A 21,953-nucleotide genomic window follows, 5' to 3' on the forward strand; every position below is an offset into this window, starting at 1 on the left:
GTTCTCTCTCTAAATAAGCTTAAATAAAAGAGAAAAACTATGGAAGGACTAGGTCATGCCGAAAAAACTTGTAGGTCTTGTAGGTCATGGTGAAGAACGTGGAGTTTTTATCTCTCGGTGATGAAAGTCATTGGAGAGTTTTGAGGGGGGAAGTGACATGATCACACATAGATTTTATTTTTTTAATGTTTGTTTATTTCTGAGAGAGAGCGAGCAGGGGAGGGGCAGAAAGAGAGGGAGAGAGAATCCCAAGCAGGCTCCATGCTTTCAGGTCAGAGCCCTACGTGGGGCTCAAACCCATGAACCGTGAGATCACAGTTAAGAGTCGGATGCTTAACGGAGCTACCCAGGTGCTCCCACATGTAGGTTTTAGAAAAGCTGCCTTGGGTGCTGTAGGAAGAAGAGTCTGTAGGGGCCAAGAGAGAAAATAGGACCATTATCAGGCTATTGCATTAATCTGTGGAGAGATGATGGTGGCTTGAATTCAGATGGTAATGAGCGAGGCACCTTGGTACAACCTGGCTGAGTTAGTTGAGCTTCAGGTTCTTGATTTCAGCTCAGGTCATGATCCCAGTGTCGTGGGATTGAGCTCCAAGCTGGGCTTGGAGCCTGCCTGAGATTCTCTCTGCCCTCTCCCCCCAACTTGCACACACTCTCTCTCTCTCTCTAAAAAAGAAGAAGAAGAAGAAGAAGGTAATGAGAACATTGACAAATGATTATTTTCAATGTATATTTAGTTAACTGTTCCTTTAAGACTTGCTTATCAATTGTATGTAAGGTAATGAGAGAAGTGGAGGGCCAAGATTTCTGTCACGAACACCAAGGAGAATTGTGAGGCCATTTATTGAGGTAGGCCTGAGAAAGGAAGGCCTGAGGAAGAAAATCAAGAATTCTGTTTGAACAAGTTAAGACTGACCTGCCTTTTGGACAGCCAAGTGGAAATGGCATATGGGCTGCACTAACTAGCCCAAAGGTCAGGGATAAAGATATGAAAGGGGGGGTCCATTACCATATTGAATATATTTTAAGCCTTTAGCCTAGGTTATAACACATGGAGAATGAATGTACAGAAAGCAGAGAAAGTGGCCAAGGACGGAGCCTTGGAAAACCACAGAATTTAGAGTTCAGGAGGAAGAAGAAATACCAGCAGAGGAAAGTAAAGAGTAGCCAGTCACTTAGGAGGCAAACCAAGAGTATACAGTATCCTAGAGGCCAAGTAAAGAAACCATTTCAGAATGATAAGAGGGTGACTTAGCTTCCGGGGAAGGATTTTATTTTATTGATCACAGGGGTAACATAAATATCAAAGTCAAAAAATAAAAAAGTGAACATTTTTGCCATAAAATCTCTCTCGCACTCCTGTCCCTCAGCTACCCTAGGCCCCCTCACCAAAGGCTACAAATTTTCACAAAGAAATTTTAAGCATATACAAGCAAATATGTGTATCCATAAATATTCTTGTTTTAGGACTTTTTTGTTTAATGATAGCAGATTTGAATGAAGTATTATATGTTGATGAGAATGATCCATTAGCGAGAAAGAAACCAATGAAGAGAATGGGGAAATAATGTTAATAATATGGTATGTTTAGGAAAGTTTACATATAGAATATCCTCTGTTCACCAAATATTGAGTACCCATTATGTACTAGTCCCTCTGGTAGGAATGTATCAATGGAAACCACAGCCCTGGCCCTCAAGAAACTTAAGAGTGCAGGTAGAGAAATAGGCTGGTGAATGGACAGTTATGTGAAAAGAGTCAATGATCTAATGAGAGGATATCCTTCTTCTCTGGGAAGGAGTTCTTAAGTCCCCCAGGAGCTATAGGGGAAATCTTCACAGAGGAAGAGTGATGAAGAGCTGCCTGAGTCAAAAGGAGCACTGAGGGTGTATGGGGGCAAACATCATGCGAGCATGGCTTGCATATATTTGGCACAGCTGTGCCATTTATCCCTGTACTGGTAGCACAGTAGAGAAGTGGAGAGGTGCCCAAGATCTCTTGGAAGTTGAATCACAATGTGGAGTATCACATTTATAATTGTGGGCTTTCATATTTTATCTGTCAGTCTACATTGAGTGCAACTTATTAAAAACAAGCTACTGTAGCATCAGAAAGAATCTGTGGAGTATTTAAGACAGTGTTTAGTTTTTTCTTTATATTTTAGAAGTATTGAAACAGTATAAATTGGAATATCTCAAGCATAATTTGACATAGTTCTTTAATAATACTTAACATACAATGAAACTCATGCTTGCAGAAGTAACTTTATTTTCTTCAGCTCTGTTCTTTGCCAATCACACATCATTCGTGCAAGTCATATATTATTTTACTCAGTATAAAATTTTAACAGTGAGTTATGCATTGGTTTGTAGGAACTAAAGGAGACATCCCAAATTTTGGCATAGTGGAATACTGGTTCAGATTACGAATTCCCATGGATCAAGCAATTCGACTTTATCGAGAACGAGCAAAAGCTTTGGGATATATAACATCAAATTATAAGGGGCCAGAGCAAATGCATTGGGTGAGCTGGTTGGACTTTAAGACATTTTTATGACAGAGAAATTTTATAATATGTCTTTATATGTCATGCTTTAAACCAAAATCATTTTCTTTCATAGCCATCAAGTGACTCTTTTTAACTTTTTATTTTGAAATAATTATAGACTTACAGGAAGTAGCAAAAACAGTACAGAGAAGTTCTATGTACCCTTCATCCAGCTTCTCCCAGTTGTAACATCTTAAATAACTACAGTACACTCTCAAAACCAGGAAATTGACATTGGTATAATACCATTAACTAGGCTACAGACCTTATTCAGATTTTTCAGTTTTTATATGCACTCGTGTGTGTGTGTGTGTGTGTAGTATTAGTTCTGTGCAGGTTTATCATGTGTATATATTCATGTAACTGCCACCACAACCAAGGTACAGAATTTTCTAATACCACAAAAGAACTCCCTTGTGCTACCCAGGGCACTTTTGAAAAATAGAATTGCAGTTCTGTGAATTGGAAGTTTAAATGCAATTCCTCAGAGCAGCATTTCCCAAACTATGTTTTATGGAGCCTTACTGGCCATACTTCCAAAAGAATGCCATGATCCAATGAATGCAGAAAACACTAAAGTAGGCAAAGTTAAATAGAGTCCTTGACTTCTCATGTATAATAAGAATCCCAAGAGGAAAGCATAAAGTATGCACTTGGGTTGAGTAACAAAGGAATAAAATAGAGTTGAAACATTTTGGAATGTCTGCTCAAGTCATAGTTATCTTTTTTCATTTGGACTGCCGTCACTCCCAACCCATGGGGTTGAGCCTCCAGGGGCCAGATTTACGTTTAGTGATCCTGTTCTCTCCTACTATCCACCCGACTATTACTAATGATTCAGGGATATCCACCTGACCCCAGTTGAGCCAATCAGATTCTGCCTTTTTTTTTTTTTTCAGGAATAGAATGTAGTAATTCATCACTTACATATAACACCCAGTGCTCATCCCAACAAGTGTGTTCCTCACTGCCCCTTTAGCCCTTCCCTCCACCTAACACCCCACTAGCAACCCTCAGGTCTCTGTACTCAAGAGTGTCTTATGGTTTGTCTCCCTCTGTTTTTATATCATTTTCACTTCTTTTCCCTTACGCTCATCTGTTTTAAATATTAAATTCCTCATATGAATGAAATCACATGATATTTGTCTTTCTCTGATTTATTTCGCTTGGCATAATACATTCTAGTTCCATCCATGTTGCAAATGACAAGATTTCATTCTTTTTGATGGCCGAGTATTATTCCATTGTGGGTGTGTGTGGGTGTGTGTGTGTGTGTACACACACCACATCTTCTTTATCCATTCATCTGTTGATGGATATTTGGGCTGTTTCCGTACTTTAGCTATTGTCAGTAGTGCTGCTGTAAACGTTGGGGGGGCATATGCCCCTCCAAACCAGCACTCCTGTATTCTCCGCATCCTTGCCAACATTTGTTGTTGCCTGAGTTAATTTTAGCCATTCTGACAGGTGTGAGGTGGTATCTCATTGGGGGTTTGATTTGTTTTTCCCTGATGATGAGTGATGTTGAGCATTTGACATATGTCTGTTAACCATCTGGATGTCTTCTTTGGAAAAGTGTCTATTCATGTCTTTTGCCCATTTCTTCACTGGATTATTTGTTTTTTGGCTGTTGAATTTGAGAAGTTCCTTATTGATTTTAGATTCTAACCCTTTATCTGATATGTCATTTGCAAATGTCTTTTCCCATCCCGTCGGTTGCCTTTTAGTTTTGTTGATTGTTTCCTTTGCTGGGCAGAAGCTTTTTATCTTGATGTGGTCCCAACAGTTCATTTCTGCTTTTGTTCCCCTTGCCTCTGGGGACATGTCAAGTAAGAAGTTGCTGCAGCTTAGGTCAAAGAGGTCGTTGCCTGTTTTCTCCTCTAGGATTTTGATGGCTTCCTGTCTTACATTTAGGTCACTCATCCATTTTGAGTTTCTTTTTTGTGTATGGTGTAAGAAAGTCTTCCAGGTTCATTCTTCTGCATGTTGCTGTCCAGTCTTCCCAACACCATTTGCTGAAGAGACTGTCCTTTTTCCATTGGATATTCTTTCCTGCTTTGTGAAAGATTAGTTGGCCATACATTTGTGGGTCCATTTCTGGGTTCTCTGTTCTGTTCTATTGATCTGTGTGTCTGTGTTTGTGCCCGTACCATACTGTCTTGATGATTATAGCTTTGTAATGGAGCCTGAAGTCCGGAATTGTGATGCCTCCAGCTTTGGTTTTCCTTTTCAGGATTGCTTTGGCCATTTGGGGTCTTTTTTGGTTCCATACCAATTTTAGAATTGTTAGTTCTAGCTCTGTGAAGAATGCTGGTGTTGTTTTGATAGGGGTTGCATTGAATGTGTAAATTGCTTTGGGTAGTATCAACATTTTAACAATATTTGTTCTTCTAATCTATGAGCGTGGATTATTTTTCCATTTTTTTGTGTCTCCTTCAGTTTTTTTCATAAGCTTTCTATACTTTTCAGTGTATAGATTTGTCACCTCTTTGGTTAGGTTTATTCCTAGGTATTTTATCAGATTCCTTTCAAGAGAAAGCAAGACTCTCCATGCTTGGAACATGCTTGAGAGCCATAGGGCAGCCATCTTCTTGCTGTTAAGCAGCAAAGGAAAGAAAATGGGACTGGAGAAAGAGAATAATGAGCAAACACACAGAGAAAAATGAAGACTAGATTGAGAGGAAATTCTGATGGTTTTCCAGTCCTATTACCTTCCTAAGGCCCACCCACATCTCTGCTCTATAGTTCGATGAAATAACCATATGGGCTTACATTAAAGTCTCTTTTGTTGTATTTGCTAGACAGAATTTGTTTCTATAATTTTCAGTTAAAGAACTATGACTAATATGACAGATTCCCAAACTTAAGAAAGAATGGCACCTGTTTCCCAGAGATCATCTTTCTGGACTAGTATTCTTCAGAGCATACTTTAGAAAGTGCTGTAATGGAAAAAGGAATTAAAAATAGAGAGACCAGGTTATTTATTTAGTTTTGTAGTTTGTTTTTATACTTCCATTTTCTGGCTTGGGTGAGTCATTTGTTGGAATTCCAACTTTTGTGGGTAGATTTGGAGTGAGAAGCAGAAGGGATACTTTTTTAAAAAATTTTTTAACGTTTATTTATTATTGAGAGACAGAGAGACAGAGCATGAGTATGGGGGAGGGGGGGGGCGGGCAGAGAAAGGAGGAAACACAGAATCTGAAACAGGCTCCAGGCTCTGAGCTGTCAGCATAGAGCCTGATGTGGGGCTTGAACCCACAAACCACGAGATCATGACCTGAGCCGAAGTCAGACACTTAACCGACTGAGCCACCCAGGTACCCCAAGAAGGGATACTTTTTAAATCATTCCACTCAACATTCTATAGTTGAATACAAGCCAGCCCTGGGAAAGCAGTATTGTGATTCCCTTTTCAGGCTTGCCCTCTCCACATCACTGATGTCTCTACCAAGGGCATTATGACTTTGGTTCTATTTCACCTTCTCCAGTTAACTTCTCTGGAGTCAGAGGTTCCAGATGCTCAACGCAGATTCAAAAATGCTATGAAAGAGGGGCCTCTTTGTGGAAAGTAGAGAAATTTCCAACACTAAACTGAACAAGGCCCTGGAACACTAATGTTTCTTTGTCCCAGGTCATCAGCTATGGTGGACTTAACAATTGATTAGTGTATTTGTTTGCTAAAATACTTATGCACAGGCTCCCTAAACTATAGTTCCAAAAGGGGCCATAGAGTAACTTCTAGCTCTGCCTAATAATTCTTCTCATTCATCTGTCTTCTAGAATGTCCTCCCAGTTCTAGCTTTTTCTGCCCTCTAAGATTTATCTCTCACCCTGTTCTCTTGTTGTTATAGCAGTTGAACCTCACTATACTTGCTGTCTTGGGCTAATATATCTGCTTCCCCAAACACCATTGGTTGAGGATGAGGGCCAATCCAAATGTAATGAAATCATCTCTCTAGGTGGGCTCCATCAGGTTCACTGGATTCTTAAGAGTGGGATATGATCTGAATAGCTGGAATGGTTGAAGAATTAGCTCTTAATAGTGAACTAGAGGACATTTGTCATTGGACCCATCTGTTAACTTTACTCATTAGTCATTAAATAGAATTAAAGAATATCAGGTGTTTTTTTTTTATTTTTTATTTTAACAGCAGTCTCTCCATGTATACCCAGTCTTCTATGTTTATTGCTAATCACTTAAGATCACCTGTTCACACATGTTCTAGGGAGTATTAGTTTTGAGAAATTCACTGTGAAGTTGCAAATATGCAGTTCTTTGTACATTTACAAAATTATTTTGTTTGGGGTTTGGCAGCTGCTGTTGATCTTGTCACTGTATTATTACTATAATATAAATATGTATTTTTTCCAGTCAAGTCAGCAGGCACCCAAAACTGCTCAGCTCAGTTCTACTGATTCCACAGAGGGCAACTTAAATGAACTTCATATTACAATAAGATGTTGCAACTGTCTGCAGTCCCGAGCAAACCACCTTCAGCCACACCCATATGTTGTGTACAAGTTTTTTGATTTTGCAGACCACGATACAGCCATCATTCCCAGTAGCAATGATCCACAGTTTGATGATCATATGTGTTTCCCAGTGCCAATGAATATGGATTTGGACCGATACCTTAAGTCAGAGTCTCTGAGTTTTTATGTGTTTGATGATAGTGACACTCAAGAAAATATTTACATAGGAAAAGCCAATGTGCCTCTGATTTCACTGGCACATGACAGGTGTATTTCAGGTAAGTGTATTTCTTGAATGTATGAAATTGTAAAAACCTAAATTATACTTTAGTTATGGATATGGTCTGTCTATAACTAATCTTCCTAATGTTCTCAAATAATCCTCAACTTTGGGCCTATGGGTTTTTTTTCTAGTTATTTTTTTTAGTAGTTCTGCAGATTACAATATGTGTCTTAACTTACCACAGTCTAAAATTAATACTAACAGTTCCCCTCAAAGTATAGAAAGACTGCCCCAATATAATTCCATTTCCTCCCCTGTCCTTTGTGTTATTATTGTCCTATATTTATATATAGAATGCCTATATATGTTGTAAACCCAACAATACAATGTTATAATTATTGCTTTGTATAACTTTTTGTCTTTTAAGAAATTAAGAGAAGGGACAATATATATAGGAGACTCTCACATTGACTTATGTATTCATCACTTCTTGTATTCTTTATTTCTTCCTGTAGATTTGAGTTACTGTCTGGTGTTGTTTCCTTACCCAATGTAGCTCCATTGCCTCCCTCTCCTTTGTGCTGTTATTATCATATACTTTTTAGTTTTTTATAAGTTAAACAAGAGTTTACTATTATTGTTTTATGCATTTGTCTTTTAAATCAGTTAAGAGAAATCTCAAAAAACATATTTATACTGTAATACATAATTACCTATGTAATTACCTTTATTATTCTCTATTCCTTTGTGTTGATTTGAGTTACCATCTGGTATCACTTCCTTTCAGCCTAAAGGACTTCCTTTACTATGCTTTGTAACTCAGGTCTGCTGGTATGATTCTCTCATTTGTTATCTAGGAATGTCTTTATTTTGCTTTTATTTTTGGAAGGATAGTCTTGCAGGGTATAATATTAGTCATCAGTTATTTTTTTCTTTTGTACTTTGGGTATATCAGATGACTAATTTCTGGAATGTATTGTTTCTGATGATAAATCAGCTATTGATATTATTATGGTTTCCTTGCACTCGATACTGTTCTCAAGATTTTTCGTGTGTGTGTGTGTGTGGTTTTAAACAGACGATGATGTGTATAGGTGTGGATCCCACTGTGCTTGTCCTATTTGGAATTTGTTGAGCTTCTTTATATGTAGGGTAACCTTATGTACCAAATTTGGGAAGTTTCTGTTTCTTTCTTCATTTTTTTTATGCCTTTTCTTCCCTCTTGGGCAGAAAATGTGTGGGCAGAAACATACATGTGTGTGTTTAATGGTATCCCACAGTTCTCTGAAGTTTTATTCATTTTTATTCATTTTTTTCTCTGCATATTGGATAATCTTTATTGGTTAGTCTTCAAGGTCACTGATTCTTTCCTCTGCCAGCTCAAATCTCCTATTGAGCCCCTCTATTGAATTTTTTCATTTTAGTAATTATACTTTCAACTCCAAAATTTCTATTATGTTCTCTCTTTTATAAAATTTCTATTATATTTTCTGTTTTATAAGTTATTGTCATATTTTCTTTTAATTCTTTAAATGTCAATTTTTTAAGTTATTTGAACATATTTATAACAGCTGTTCTGAAGTTTCTGTCTGCTAAGTGTAACATCTAGACACTCTCAGAATGTGTCTATTGATGGCTTTTTTCCTATATTTGCAGCATACACTCGTGCTTCTCCATAGGTGCCATGATTTTTTGTTGTTCTTTAAAATTGGACATTTAGGATACTATATTATAGCAACTCTAGATTTCAACCCTCCCCTACTCCACAGGGTGGTTCTCTTGCTGTTTTTGTTTGGTGACTTGCCTGAACTAAATCTGTATCTTTCCCTCATTGTACCCACTGATGTCTCTGGTAAGGTTTTTTTGTTTGTTTAATTTTAAGTTTGAGTCAGCATAGTTTAGTGGTCAGTCATTGATTGGCGAAAGGTTGCACTTAAACACTTTGAGCTGGTTGGCTTCCCACCTTTTGTCTATGAGTTAAGGAATGGGTTAGGTAAGGGGTTTTCAAACTTCAGGCAGTCTACAAGTCTCGTGTTCAGCCAGGGAAGTAGGTTACTAGAGTCTGTTCTGACTCTTGCTGTTGTTACTGAGTTTCTGTAGATTCTCTTAAATAAATGCTTCTCAATTTGTTGTACACCTTTGTTTAATTTCCAGAGCCGTTAAATGGTCCAGTTTTATTATTTCTTTCTTTTTGTGGAAAGGATTTACTGAGCTCTTCATTCGGTCATTCTAGAAGTCCCACCTGTGCCTGTAATAGAAGTTTATCGTCTCCTTCTATTCCATCTATCATCTTTATTCTTTGGTTCTAAGGTCTAGAGTTGTTTTGTTTTTTCTTTCCCAGCCAGCCATTAAAAGATGTGTGAAACCCTTGAGTCAGAACAGACTCTAGTAAGTAAAGGAAGGATACCCCTGAAAAAAGTTATACTTGAAATATAGTTCTGTTTTTTTCAAGTCCAAGATTTTTCAGTATGACTAAAATTTGTGACTCTATATTACAGTTACAGCTAGGTGATACTTTTTAAAATTACTATTTTAGATGGTTTGTTTATTTTATGGACATTTGTTTGCTGTGTTGCTATTAATTTGGAATAATTTAACAAATCCCAGTAAAATATATTTTAAATTATGATAAAAATTATCATAAAATTAAAAAAAGTTATCATAAAATTATATGGTAATATGAAGTCTTCCTTTGATATATAAATTACTTGAATTTGTGAAGTTCTAATATATTTTTCTATAGAGACAAGTCTTTTGCAAGAATATTCAAGTCAAGATGAAGGTTGATTTTTGAACTATCACCTAGATAATATCTTAACAGAAGGCTAAGAACTCTGAATAATCTCCAAATTTAATTTCATTGAATTAAAATATTTATAAGTTAATTTTCTCATCTAGGAGTCAGTATTATCACTGAGACCTTAACTTCTGAAAGCAGTCTGCTTGAGAGATGAACCTATCATAGATTATTTTGTCTTTATTCTCTAAGCCATTTGAGGTGTGAGTAAAAACCAAAGTTATTTTTAAAGTCGTGGGTAGTTCTCTTTGTTCTTCTTTAATTCTTATGGTAACAAAATTTCACTCTAGCATTAATTAAAATTTTTTCATAACTTGACAGGAATATTTGAGTTAACAGATCATAAAAAGCATCCTGCAGGAACCATCCATGTTATATTGAAATGGAAATTTGCTTACCTTCCACCAAGTGGATCTATAACTGAAGACTTAGGAAATTTTATACACAAAGAAGAGTCAAAAGTTGTTCAAAAACTACCTCCAACATCCTCTATTAGCACAATAGTTGTGAGTAACCGTGACTCTAGCACTAAAGAAATCGTTTAAAAAGAAAGAAAGAAAAAAATAGCTAAAGTCTTATGTAAGTGCATGTTTATCATACTCACTTTAATGTATTGATTTATCTTAGGCACCAACACCTAAACCAAGACAGCGTTTAACACCTGTAGATAAGAAAGTATCTTTTGTGGATATCACCCCACATCAGAGTTCTGTAAGTAGTAAACACTGAAAATACTAATTTTTTTCTCCCATAATAAGTATTTGAAATACATGATATAGTTATAATATACTCTATCTGATTTCAAAGGAAACCAGTGAATAAAATTCTTCTTTTTCCTTTAAATGTTAGCTTAATAATTTGGCACGGTTTAGAAATGTTAATTCTTCTTACTCTTTGATCTAAACCCTCCTTTGGCTCCATCTATGTCTCCAGCTACTGCTTTAATCCTCTGTCCTCATTTATGGGGAAAAAAAAAATCTCTTCAAAAAGTTGTCTTAATTCTGTCATCCTTTCTTCACACTGTTTCTTGAACTCACTCTAGGCTAATTCATCCTCATTTCAACCACCCGTGCTAAGGTCATGATGACTTTGACTTTGCCACAGCCAATAGTCAATTCTGAGTCCCATCTTTATCTCCCCATAACATCTGACACAGTGGAATACTCGCTTCCTCTTCGCTTGGCCTCTGGAACACTGTGCCTTTCTTGCCCTCCAACTTTACCAGTTATTTTTCTCACTCCCTTGGACCAAATCTCTCAAGATTGAGGTGCCTCAACATTTAAACTGCAGACCTAGACGTCTGCTCAGTCTGTATCTACATTGAGAGGTCTTATCCAGTCTCATAGTTTGGGTTTTTTTTTTTTAATATTTATTTATTTATTTTGAGAGAGAGAAAGCATAGGCGAGGGGCAAAGAGAAAGGAAGAGAGAGAATCTTAAGCAGGCTCCACGCTGTTCCATGAACCACAAGGTCATGACCTGAGCTGAAACCAAGAGCCAGATGCTTAACTGACTGAGCCACCCACTCACCACCAATCTCACAGTTTGGAACAACATCTAGATGCTGATACTCCCATATTTGTATTTTCACTCTTGATCTCGCTGCCCAATTCCAGATTTATTTTCTTCCTGCTTATTTCATATGCATTGGACGTCTAGTAGAAACCTAAACTTCACATGTCAAAACCCAGATGTCATCTCACCAACCCTCTTCCAAAATGTTTCTTTCATTGTTTCCCATTCTCATAAATGACTGACCGTTCACCAGTTGCACAGTCATGAAATTTCAAAGTCATCCCTTTGGCATTTCCTCTTTCACATCCCACATCCACTTCATCCACAAAACCCGTCAGCTATACTTCTAAAACATATCCCGTAGTCAGTCATCTCTACTCTCACCACTCGAGTTACCATCATCATGTCTTTTGGACTTTAAAAAAATAATAACTTATTTGTAATTGACATATCTCTCACATAGGTAAAGGACATGAATCTTAAGCACACAGCTCAGTGAATAGCTACACAGCCACCACCCAGAGCTTAAAAAATACCTGGCATATACAGTGCATTTCATATATATGTGCTAAATAAATGAATTCAATAATTACTAGTCAGGCAGTATTTAATAGCTAATACTTACTGAGTGCTTATTATGTGTCAGACACTGAGCTAAATGCTTTATGGCCACTGAACTCATTTAATTCTCACAACAACCTTAGGATCATACTAGAATTATTCCCTTTTAAAGATTGGGAAGGTAATGTTTACAGAGCTTAAGTAACTTGCTCAAGGTCAAAGTATTAGATCTGGGATTCGAACACAGGTAGCCTGATTCCTACATAAATGATCATAAATATAAAAAAGATGTGCATAGAGATGTTTGTTGCAGCATTCATCACAACAGCTAAAAATGGTGAACCAGTTATATGTCCAACACTAGTAAAGTGGTTCATTAAATTATGATACATTCATTTATTTTAATATTATGTTTTATTAAAAATTATGTTTACCCAAAGTTTCATACCAAGAGCAAATTTTATGTTGTGGTATTAAGGGTTTTTTAAATGTAATAGGATATATTGTATTTATAATACAATTACTACTATGTAACCAAGAGATTTCTTTATTTGCATTAAAAATTAACCATAAAGAAAAAGGTAAAAAAATAAAAGAAATCTATTATTAACAGATATTATCATTGGGTAATGAAAATATGGATTTGTATTAATTTGTTTTCTTGTTTATCTTTCACATTTTCTTTTATTTAATATTTTTTAATGTTTATTCATTTTTGAGAGACAGAGAGAGACAGAGCATGAGCAGGGGAGGGTCAGAGAGAGAGGGAGACACAGAATCTGAAGCAGGCTCAAGGCTCTGAGCTGTCAGCACAGAGCCCGACACGGGGCTCATACCCATGAACCATGAGATCATGACCTCAAGCCAAAGTCAGATGCTTAACTGACTGAGCCACCCAGGCACCCCTATCTTTCATATATTCTATATTGGACATGTTTACTTTTAAAATAGCAAAAATGATAAGCTGTATTTTAAAAATACACATCAGTTTATAAATCCTGGAAAATGATTGATTATCAATTGATTTTTGATAAGTTAAAAAAGAATGTTGATCATAGAAAGTACATTATCTATCCTAGTACATGCAGTTTGTTAATTACATGAGTAATGTATAATCATTATAGAAATATTAAAAAATACAAAGGAAAATTTAAAAACATTAAAAATAAAATTAAATTTCCCCAAATCTATATGTCAGAGATAGAATTTTGGTGAATTTTCTTCCACACTTATTCCCATGGGAATATACACATTGTTGGCTTGTTTGTTTTTTAACAAAAGCGTATACAACTATATGTATTGTTCCGTAGCTAGCTTTTCTACCCAACACTGTATTGCGTACTCTCTTCAGTGTTAGTAAGTACCACTATGTCAGTGTCAGTACACTTGTACAATGTCAGTGGCAGTGACAGTGTCAGTAAGTACTAATAATGATCTACATTATTATTTTTCTCATGGTTACAAAGAACTCAGGTATTTGGATGTACCGTATTTTACTTAAGTAGCCCTCTACTGTTGGACATTTGCATTGCTTTCAGTTATAAACAGTCCTTCAGTGAACTACACTTGCCATTCTTAAATTGTGTATATACCATGATGAATAGTAACCATTGTACTGAAATACATTAACTAAATTTAGGGACAGATGGGTAACTACAATATTTACTCACATATATATGTATATACATGTATGTGTGTGTGTGTGTGTGTGTGTGTGTGTGTCAGGATGATTTGAGATTTAGTAATAAATACAAAATAACATACATGCATGTTTTTACATCAATAAAAGGAGATAACTACTTCTCCTGAAGATGGGAAGGAAATTTCATCAGAAGTGGAGCATACACCAGAAATAGAAATTAATATGCCAACTCTTTCACATATTCCTGAGGTATGTATTTGCATTAAAATTCTTTCAAAAGGTTTATTTGGTTCTTAAAAGACTTTGTATTAACATGGATCAAGAAATCATAGCATTATCCTATTTTTGTGTACAACTTCCTGGGAATAGAAGGACCAAAAATATGACAAAGGTTGTAACAGCTACAATTATGCTGTTATTAGCAGGTAGTAAATAGATATATGAATTAGAGTAATCTGTAAAAGTCATTTTGATGTTAATGCATTTTTCATTCTTGGTTTATAATAACGTTTTCATGTATCTGCATATTATCATTTGTACAATTTCGGTGATTGTTTTCTAACGAATCACTTATGTGTAATGCTTGTCTATATATTTAAGTCTCAAGCTTGCATGCTTTATTAATCCAGTGCTTCAACAAGTATGTATACATGTGATCTAAGCAACAGTGTATCAGTGTGCTTTCATTTCTTCAGGTTTCTCAAGGAAGCAGTGTAACGAAGGTAAAAGAGAATACTGAGAAAATAGAAGGAAGAGATGATGATGTGTCTTGTCTCTCTGAGGGTCAGCTTGCAGACCGAAGTTTGTCTTCTTCAGAAGATGAAACAGAAATAACTGAGGAACTAGAACCAGAAGGTGTTTTTTTTTTTCCTTTTTTTAAGTTAACATTATTTCCTTCTTTGCTTTATTTAATCTGTTAAGAGTATGCCTTTGGGGCGCCTGGGTGGCTCAGTCAGTTGAGCGTTCGACTTCGGCTCAGGTCATGGTTTCACGGTTCGTGGGTTCGAGCCCCGCGTCAGGTTCTGTGCTGACAGCTCAGAGCCTGGAGCCTGCTTCAGTTTCTGTGTCTCCCTCTCTCTCTGCCCCTCTCCCCACTCGTGCTCTCTCTCTTTCTCTCTCAAAAATAAATAAACATAAAAAAAAATTTTTTTTTAAAAGAGTATGCCTACAGGGCATCTTCATTTAACAGTGGATCTACCTCATGATACCTATCTCCTGACAGAAATGATGGGACAGAGTTCAGTCTCGTCAGCTACGGTCGGGGGAACGACTGCACACCTTATTTCAGCTTGGAGTGCCCCACTAGCATCCAAGTATAACTGCTGACCACGTGTCCAGTTTATATTTTAAATAATTTCATATTCTCTGTGGGTGTTATACTATCATCTGGATTATTCTAGAGAAATTAACTTTTTAAAAATTAAAACTAAGAAGTCAGACAAAAAAGACAACTCATGACAGTATTTAATTTCTATGAATATCTGGAACAGGCAACTATAGTGACAAAGCATTGAAGTCGCTCCCTGGGGAAGGGCAAATAGGAACAGAGAGATGCAAAATAGGAGTAGATTATCGGGGGCACGAGGAAACTTATGGAGTGATGGATATATTCACGATCTTAATTGTGGTGATGATTTCACAGAATTATGTATATGTCAAAATATCAAATTTTGCATTTTAAATATGTGCAGTTTATTGCATGTCAATTGTGCCACAATAAAACTGCAAAAAATTTTAAAGATGCTTTTAAATACTAAGAGTAACTTGATTTTGTGCACAGTATAATTGGTTAGGCTGTTAGAAAACACCTATTACCCTGTTATCTTTAAAAAGATTATTTTTAGGGGCACCTGGGTGGCCCAGTCAGTTGAGCGTCTGACTTCATCTCAGGTGATGATCTCACAGCTTGTGAGTTCGAGCCCCGCGTTGGGCTCTGGGCTGACAGCTCAGAGCCTGGAGCCTGCTTCGGATTCTGTGTCTCCCTCTCTGTCTGCCCCTCTCCCGCTCATGCTCTGTCTCTCTGTCTCTCAAAAATAAACAAATATTTAAAAAAATCTTTTTAAAGATTATTTTTCAATTTCACAACAAGCTATATTTTTATTATCTTTGTTTCTACTAAAACTGAACTTGGAATTTTCAGTCGTTTTTTTTTCTCTTTCCTAAAATATAATTTAGGGGCGCCTAGGTGACTCAGTCGGTTAAGTGTCTTACTCTTGATTTCGGCTCAGGTTGTGATCTGACAGCTCATGAGATCAAGCCCCATGTCAGTCTCTGCATGGAGAGCACAGAGCCTGCTTGAGATTCTCTCTCTCTCCCTCTCCCTCTGCCCCTCCCTTGCCTTGCTCTCTCTCTCTCTCTCTCTCAAAATAAATAAATAAACATTTAAAATAAATGAAATAAAATGTAAAAGTAAATATCTTTGCTGTTAAAAAAGGTCTAGACATAATTATCATATTGTTCTTTTAAGGTTGTCCTTATGACATATGCTTATTTCTGTCCATTTTACAAGGTATATTTGCTTTAATAGACTTAAACTATTGAGTTTTATTTTTTAACAGATGAGGAAGAGAGATCAGCGTCTGACAGTGATGAATGTATTATTCCTGGTCCTGTCTCCGAGAATATCAAACAGGTCAGTAACTTGATGCCAGCTAGAAAATTGTAAAATAAAGTTGTCTTCATTCGTAGTGTATCAGTCTTCAGGTATGAAAATCTTCGGGCAAAAATATTTCTGGGAAAATGCTAATGTATTTTCACAATCTTACCCATACAATCGTCTAGTACAAAATAAATTTATATGTAGTTTCATAATGTGATGGGTGATAACTTCTAGAGTTAGTTTGGCTTACATGTTAACAATACCTAACAATAGTAGCTTTAATAGTTAATTGATAAAACCAGTTGACTTCCCTGACTCCTTTTCAGAACCATTGTACAAAGGTATGTTAAATCACATCTCAACTTTAAGAATTCAAAATGTGATATTGCATTCAAAACTATAATAGCTTGCAAATGTGAGTTCATACACTATTCATATCTAAATATGTCCACTGATAAACTATTAACGTTATTTCATTTCTGCCAAAAAATTAAACCCTGTTAGATCTTGTATAGTGTTTACGTGTTTTGTAGCACATTGCTGAAAAGTAGTATGTAAATTCAAATTTTGAAAAGAAAATTGTACTTTAATTTACATGGGAAGTATACCACTTAGCAGAGCATTTTTTATTTTAAGGGGGGGGCCATTTTTATAAAGTAAGCGTAAGTAAAGTAAAAAGGCTCTAGCTTTTTCTGTTCATCTACATTAATTTTCCTGAAATGATTAATTGTACACCTTTTTTTAGAATTTCTACTTTTTGGGTAAGAATTGGAATACTTCTGGGGCGCCTGGGTGGCGCAGTCGGTTGGGCGTCCGACTTCAGCCAGGTCACGATCTCGCGGTCCGTGAGTTCGAGCCCCGCGTCGGGCTCTGGGCTGATGGCTCAGAGCCTGGAGCCTGTTTCCGATTCTGTGTCTCCCTCTCTCTCTGCCCCTCCCCCGTTCATGCTCTGTCTCTCTCTGTCCCAAAAATAAATAAACGTTGAAAAAAAAAAATTTTTTTTAAAAAAGAATTGGAATACTTCTTTCAACTCTTAAAATTCTCAGCTTAACCTCTTTGCAGACCAAACCCAAATGCAAACAGAATAGTTCATCTGTCCAAAGTTTTATTACCATTGTTATTAATTATAATACCACCTGACCCATGCATCCTTATATATGGGGTCTTTTTTCTTCAAAATCAATAAATCAAGGAAGAAATCTTGAGTATGGTTTCCTGGACACTTTTAATAAAGCATTTAGTTCAATTAAATTTAGCTTTTTTGCTTTATCAAACCTGGAATTGTTTATCGAACTGATGAATAGAAATTCTATGCTGTCTATTAGAAAATTGTGATAATGGGAATTAAAGGGAAAATGGGCCCCTTGTGTGGATAGCCATTTGTATTAGGGTTTTCCAGGGAAATAGAACCAATAGGATATATATGTATAAATGTCTACATATAGAAAGATTTATTATAAAGAATTGAGCCACGTGACTGTGGGGACTGAGAAGTCCCAGGATCTGCATTCAGCAAGGCAAAGACCCAGGAAATGCAATGGTGTAGCTCCAGTCTGGGTCTGAAGACCGTAAAAGTTGGAGTGCCACTGGTACAAATTCAAGCTGGCGAGCAGGCAAGCAGAGACCCAACAAGAGTCAGTGTGTTCCATTATCACATTCAAAGTCAGGAAAAGACCAACGTTGCATGTGAAGGCCAACAGGCAAGAGGAGTTCTCTCTTTTTGTTCTCCTTTTTGTTCTGTTTAGGTCTTCAGTTGATTAGAGGAGGCCCCACCCACATTAGAGAGGGCAGTCTGCTTTACTCCATCTTCCACCTCAGATGTTAATCTTATCCAGAAACACTCCAAGGACACACCTAAGACAATGTTTGACCTATGTCTGAATAGCTGGTGGTCCAGTCAAGTTGACAGATAAAATGAACTACCACATCATTTTATGAAGAATGTATTCTCATTACACCGAGCACAGTAAGCGTGCATGTTGGAATCAGACATTTCTTCCTGTACATCTTAAGAACTGCTTCAGGTAGCACTTTCAGGACAGTGACACATGGCTTTCATCAGAAGGAAAGGACGACTTGAATGGTGCTTCTGACCTAAGCACATCCTGCATAACATGTCCTTTAATTATCACAACAATCCTATATTCCTTAGCATCTACTCTGTGTCAGAAAAGAAGCAATCCCTGGCCTCAAAGAAGTCACAGTCTGCGAGGAAACACAGTCACAACGTAAGGTGGTCGGAGCGAGGGGAACGGAATGCACAGGGTGCTGCTATAGGAGCATTCAAGCAAGTACCCAACAGCATGAGGGACCCTCATCAAGGATGACTTCCAGAAGTCAGTGAAGCTTGAGCCAAGTGTTGAAGGTGATGAGGAGTTAGTGAGAGCCATAGAGGGGTCATTTCAGGACAGAGGAATGATAGCATAAAAATTAGAATGTGGAGCATAACTTGTTCTGGAAATTCAGAATGGTTTTAAGATGGACTACATCTATGGCACACCTACAGGGCCCCAGGAGAATATGCTGAAAAGGTAGACATGTCCTCAGCGTTGAGGCCTCTCGTGTATCACCCAAGGAGGCTGAAGTCTATCCTAAAGTTCTATGAGCGGCCAATAAGGGCTTTTAAGGGAGGGGGAAGATCACTCACTCATTAAACAGATATTTGGGGACTATTTGCTGCATTCCAAGTTTTGTTCTAGGCCATGAGAATATAGCAGTGAATAAGAGAAATAATCCTCTTGCTCTTAGGGAGTTTACACTCTTGAATTCAATTTTAAAAGAAGAGAGGCACAGAGACTAATTAAAAAGTAATTAGAGAACCCTACTCTGGTTCTCCCCATTTGATAAGATTTTTTTAACCAATTGCCTCTACCCTCTCATGTCACAGAATTGAGACTAAAGTAGTATCCTAGATAAGTATCATTTATGCCAATTACACTGTGAATCTGAATTACCTGCTACACTGTGTAAGCACTTGAAGATCACCCAGTTTCCTCCTTGCATGTTTCAGAAGCTCTCAGCTCACAGTTATTTCTTAGAAATGTTGATCCTTAACAGGAATCTAACAGATTTCCCAGGACTTAGACATATTACTTGGTTCTTCCTCTTTTCTTTATGTGTGTGATGTATAATTAATCATAGATTACTTCATTTTGTTTCATTTCATTTACAACATTTATGAGCTTCACTTTGTCAGAGTGAAATGCTTGTCCCCTCCTTTTCTTTCCAAAGTGGCATAATTAGTGTTAGCATCTTTTTTAACAGGCTACATAAAGTTTAGTGGCTGGATTAAATCAAGTCATTAACATAATGTGCTACCCAATTTGCCCCTATCGCTCTTCGTTTCCAGGACATCAAAGGGCCACAGAGCACCAGTGTAATTGGGCCTTGCTGGCCTGTCAGATTCCGTCAGCCTGACGACTGATTCTTTTACTAAAAAGCTTCTAGGCATGATAATTAAGTGGGGTGGGGGGAGTCTGAGAAATGTAAAACTTTGGACATTTCTCTATGAATATTTTATTAATTTGAATAATCAGAAGTTAACAGTATCAATTTGATGTATAATACATTGATTAAAAGCCTTGTTTTAGGTCCTTAAAATAGACATCAAAACCAAAAATTTGCATCTGCCATGACACTAAAAAAAAATTAACAATCCTCCTTTCAGAGTGTTTCTAGTTTTATCTTTTAAGCAACGCAGCTTTCCATTTTCACTACGAAATGTATGGCCATCAATTCACAGATTTCTTAAAGTGCGCCCACAGGTAAGAATGGGAAGTCACACTCTGACAGAGCAACGGACTCTTCTGTGCATTGCGTATTTACATCGTTCTCTTTCTCTGTTTCTACTAATGGCAGTTTTGTAAAAACTGCCATATTCAATTGGACGAAATTGCAATTCCACCTGGAAGCCAGGTCCTCTTGAACAATATGAGCTGGCATTCCCAGGTGACTGCAATAATGATGTTCAGCAAAATATGCTTTAAAGATTTGAAAGGCAAAATGCATAAAGCAACTCACTACTTTTAGAATTCATGTATTAAAAAGTATTAAATCAGGGGGCACCTGAGTGGCTCATTAGGTTAAGCATCCAACTTCGGCTCAGGTTATGATCTCACTGCTCGTGTATGTCTCTCTGTCTCAAAATAAACGTTAAAAAAAGTTAAAAATGAATAAAAATAGAAAGTATTAAGTCGGGGCACCTGGGTGGCTTAGTCAGTTAAATGTCTGACTCTTGGTTTCAGCTCAGGTCATGATCTCATGGTTCATGGGCTCAAGCCCTGAGTCGGACTCTGAGCTGATAGTTTAGAGCCTGCTTGGGATTCTCTCTCTCTCTCCTTCTCTGTCTGCCCTTGCCCCGCACACGCACCCGTGCTCAAAATACATGAGTAAACTTTAAAAAACTTATTAAACGATTTCAGAATCAAACATGATATCCTGTCAATGTGTAAAATAAGCCACTCCCGCTGTTTTACATATGGACGCTTCAGCTAGATAGAATACGTTTCAAAATATATTTTAGGTGAAACCAGAAATGTTGAATTACTCTGCCGGTAGATTCTTCCGAAACTATTTTTTTTTTTAATTTTTTTTTTCAACGTTTATTTATTTTTGGGACAGAGAGAGACAGAGCATGGACGGGGGAGGGGCAGAGAGAGAGGGAGACACAGAATTGGAAACAGGCTCCAGGCTCTGAGCCATCAGCCCAGAGCCCGATGCGGGGCTCAAACTCACGGACTGCGAGATCGTGACCTGGCTGAAGTCGGACGCCTAACCGACTGCGCCACCCAGGCGCCCCCAAAACTATTTTTTATGTTTTGCAACTTAATTATCTCTTACTAATATACTATGGACGTCTTTCCATAGTAATATATTCCATTTCTTTTAACAGATGCATAATACTGCAATGCATAGCCATACCATATTTATTTAAATAAGCCCCTTTTGAAGGACCTTTAGGTGAGGGCATCTAGGTGTCTCAGTTGGTTGAGTGTCCCATGGGGCCTTAGGCTTCTTTCAGTTTTTGCTAATGCAAACATTTCTGGTTACAATAACAACGTATAAAAATTCCTGCTTCCTCACATCACACCTTTGCCAAACCAATGGTGAAGAAATTACACCTCACTGAAAATTCCATTACAAAGAAGCCAAGAAAGAGGAATATTTATATACACATACGTACACATTTTTACATGAGCATACAGACACAACATTTAGGTTTATGTAAACCAAGAAAATGTCTAGAAATATATAATCCAAACACCATTAGCAGTGAGTATCTCTGGGACATGGTCAGGGCAGGGGTCTGCAAACTATGGCCAATGTGTCAATCCCAGCCCTCTCTCTACCTGTTTTTGTAAATAAAGTTTCACTGAAACACAGCTACACCCATCATTTACCTATTGTCTATACTGCTTTCACTCTAGAAGAGCAGAGTTGAGTGTCTGCAACAGAGACCATATGGCCTGTGATGCAAAAATTATACAAAACGTAATTGCCAACCCCTTTGGCAAAAAATTGCCGAAAACAAGGAACTTTTATATTTTAGTTTTGGGATTTATATTGTTGGATTTTTTTTTAAGTATATTTATTTATT

General features: G+C 37.1%; 1 protein-coding gene across 2 annotated transcripts in view; it reads left to right on the forward strand.

The window, feature by feature from the left end:
* LOC147573465 (protein fantom-like) overlaps window positions 1-21,953 on the forward strand; it is a 76,189-nt gene that overhangs the window by 19,277 nt on the left and 34,959 nt on the right. For both annotated transcript variants that reach the window (XM_086689415.1, XM_086689414.1), the window contains exons 7-13: window positions 2,373-2,524; window positions 6,921-7,299; window positions 10,363-10,547; window positions 10,669-10,752; window positions 13,906-14,007; window positions 14,454-14,613; window positions 16,317-16,390. In XM_086689415.1, the coding sequence (XP_086545541.1) occupies window positions 2,373-2,524; window positions 6,921-7,299; window positions 10,363-10,547; window positions 10,669-10,752; window positions 13,906-14,007; window positions 14,454-14,613; window positions 16,317-16,390 (1,136 nt within the window). The remainder of the gene's footprint in view (window positions 1-2,372; window positions 2,525-6,920; window positions 7,300-10,362; window positions 10,548-10,668; window positions 10,753-13,905; window positions 14,008-14,453; window positions 14,614-16,316; window positions 16,391-21,953) is intronic.

This window comes from Puma concolor, chromosome E2, assembly GCF_028749965.1.
Source record: "Puma concolor isolate L17-30 chromosome E2, mPumCon1.1.hap2, whole genome shotgun sequence".
Lineage (NCBI taxonomy): Eukaryota > Metazoa > Chordata > Mammalia > Carnivora > Felidae > Puma > Puma concolor.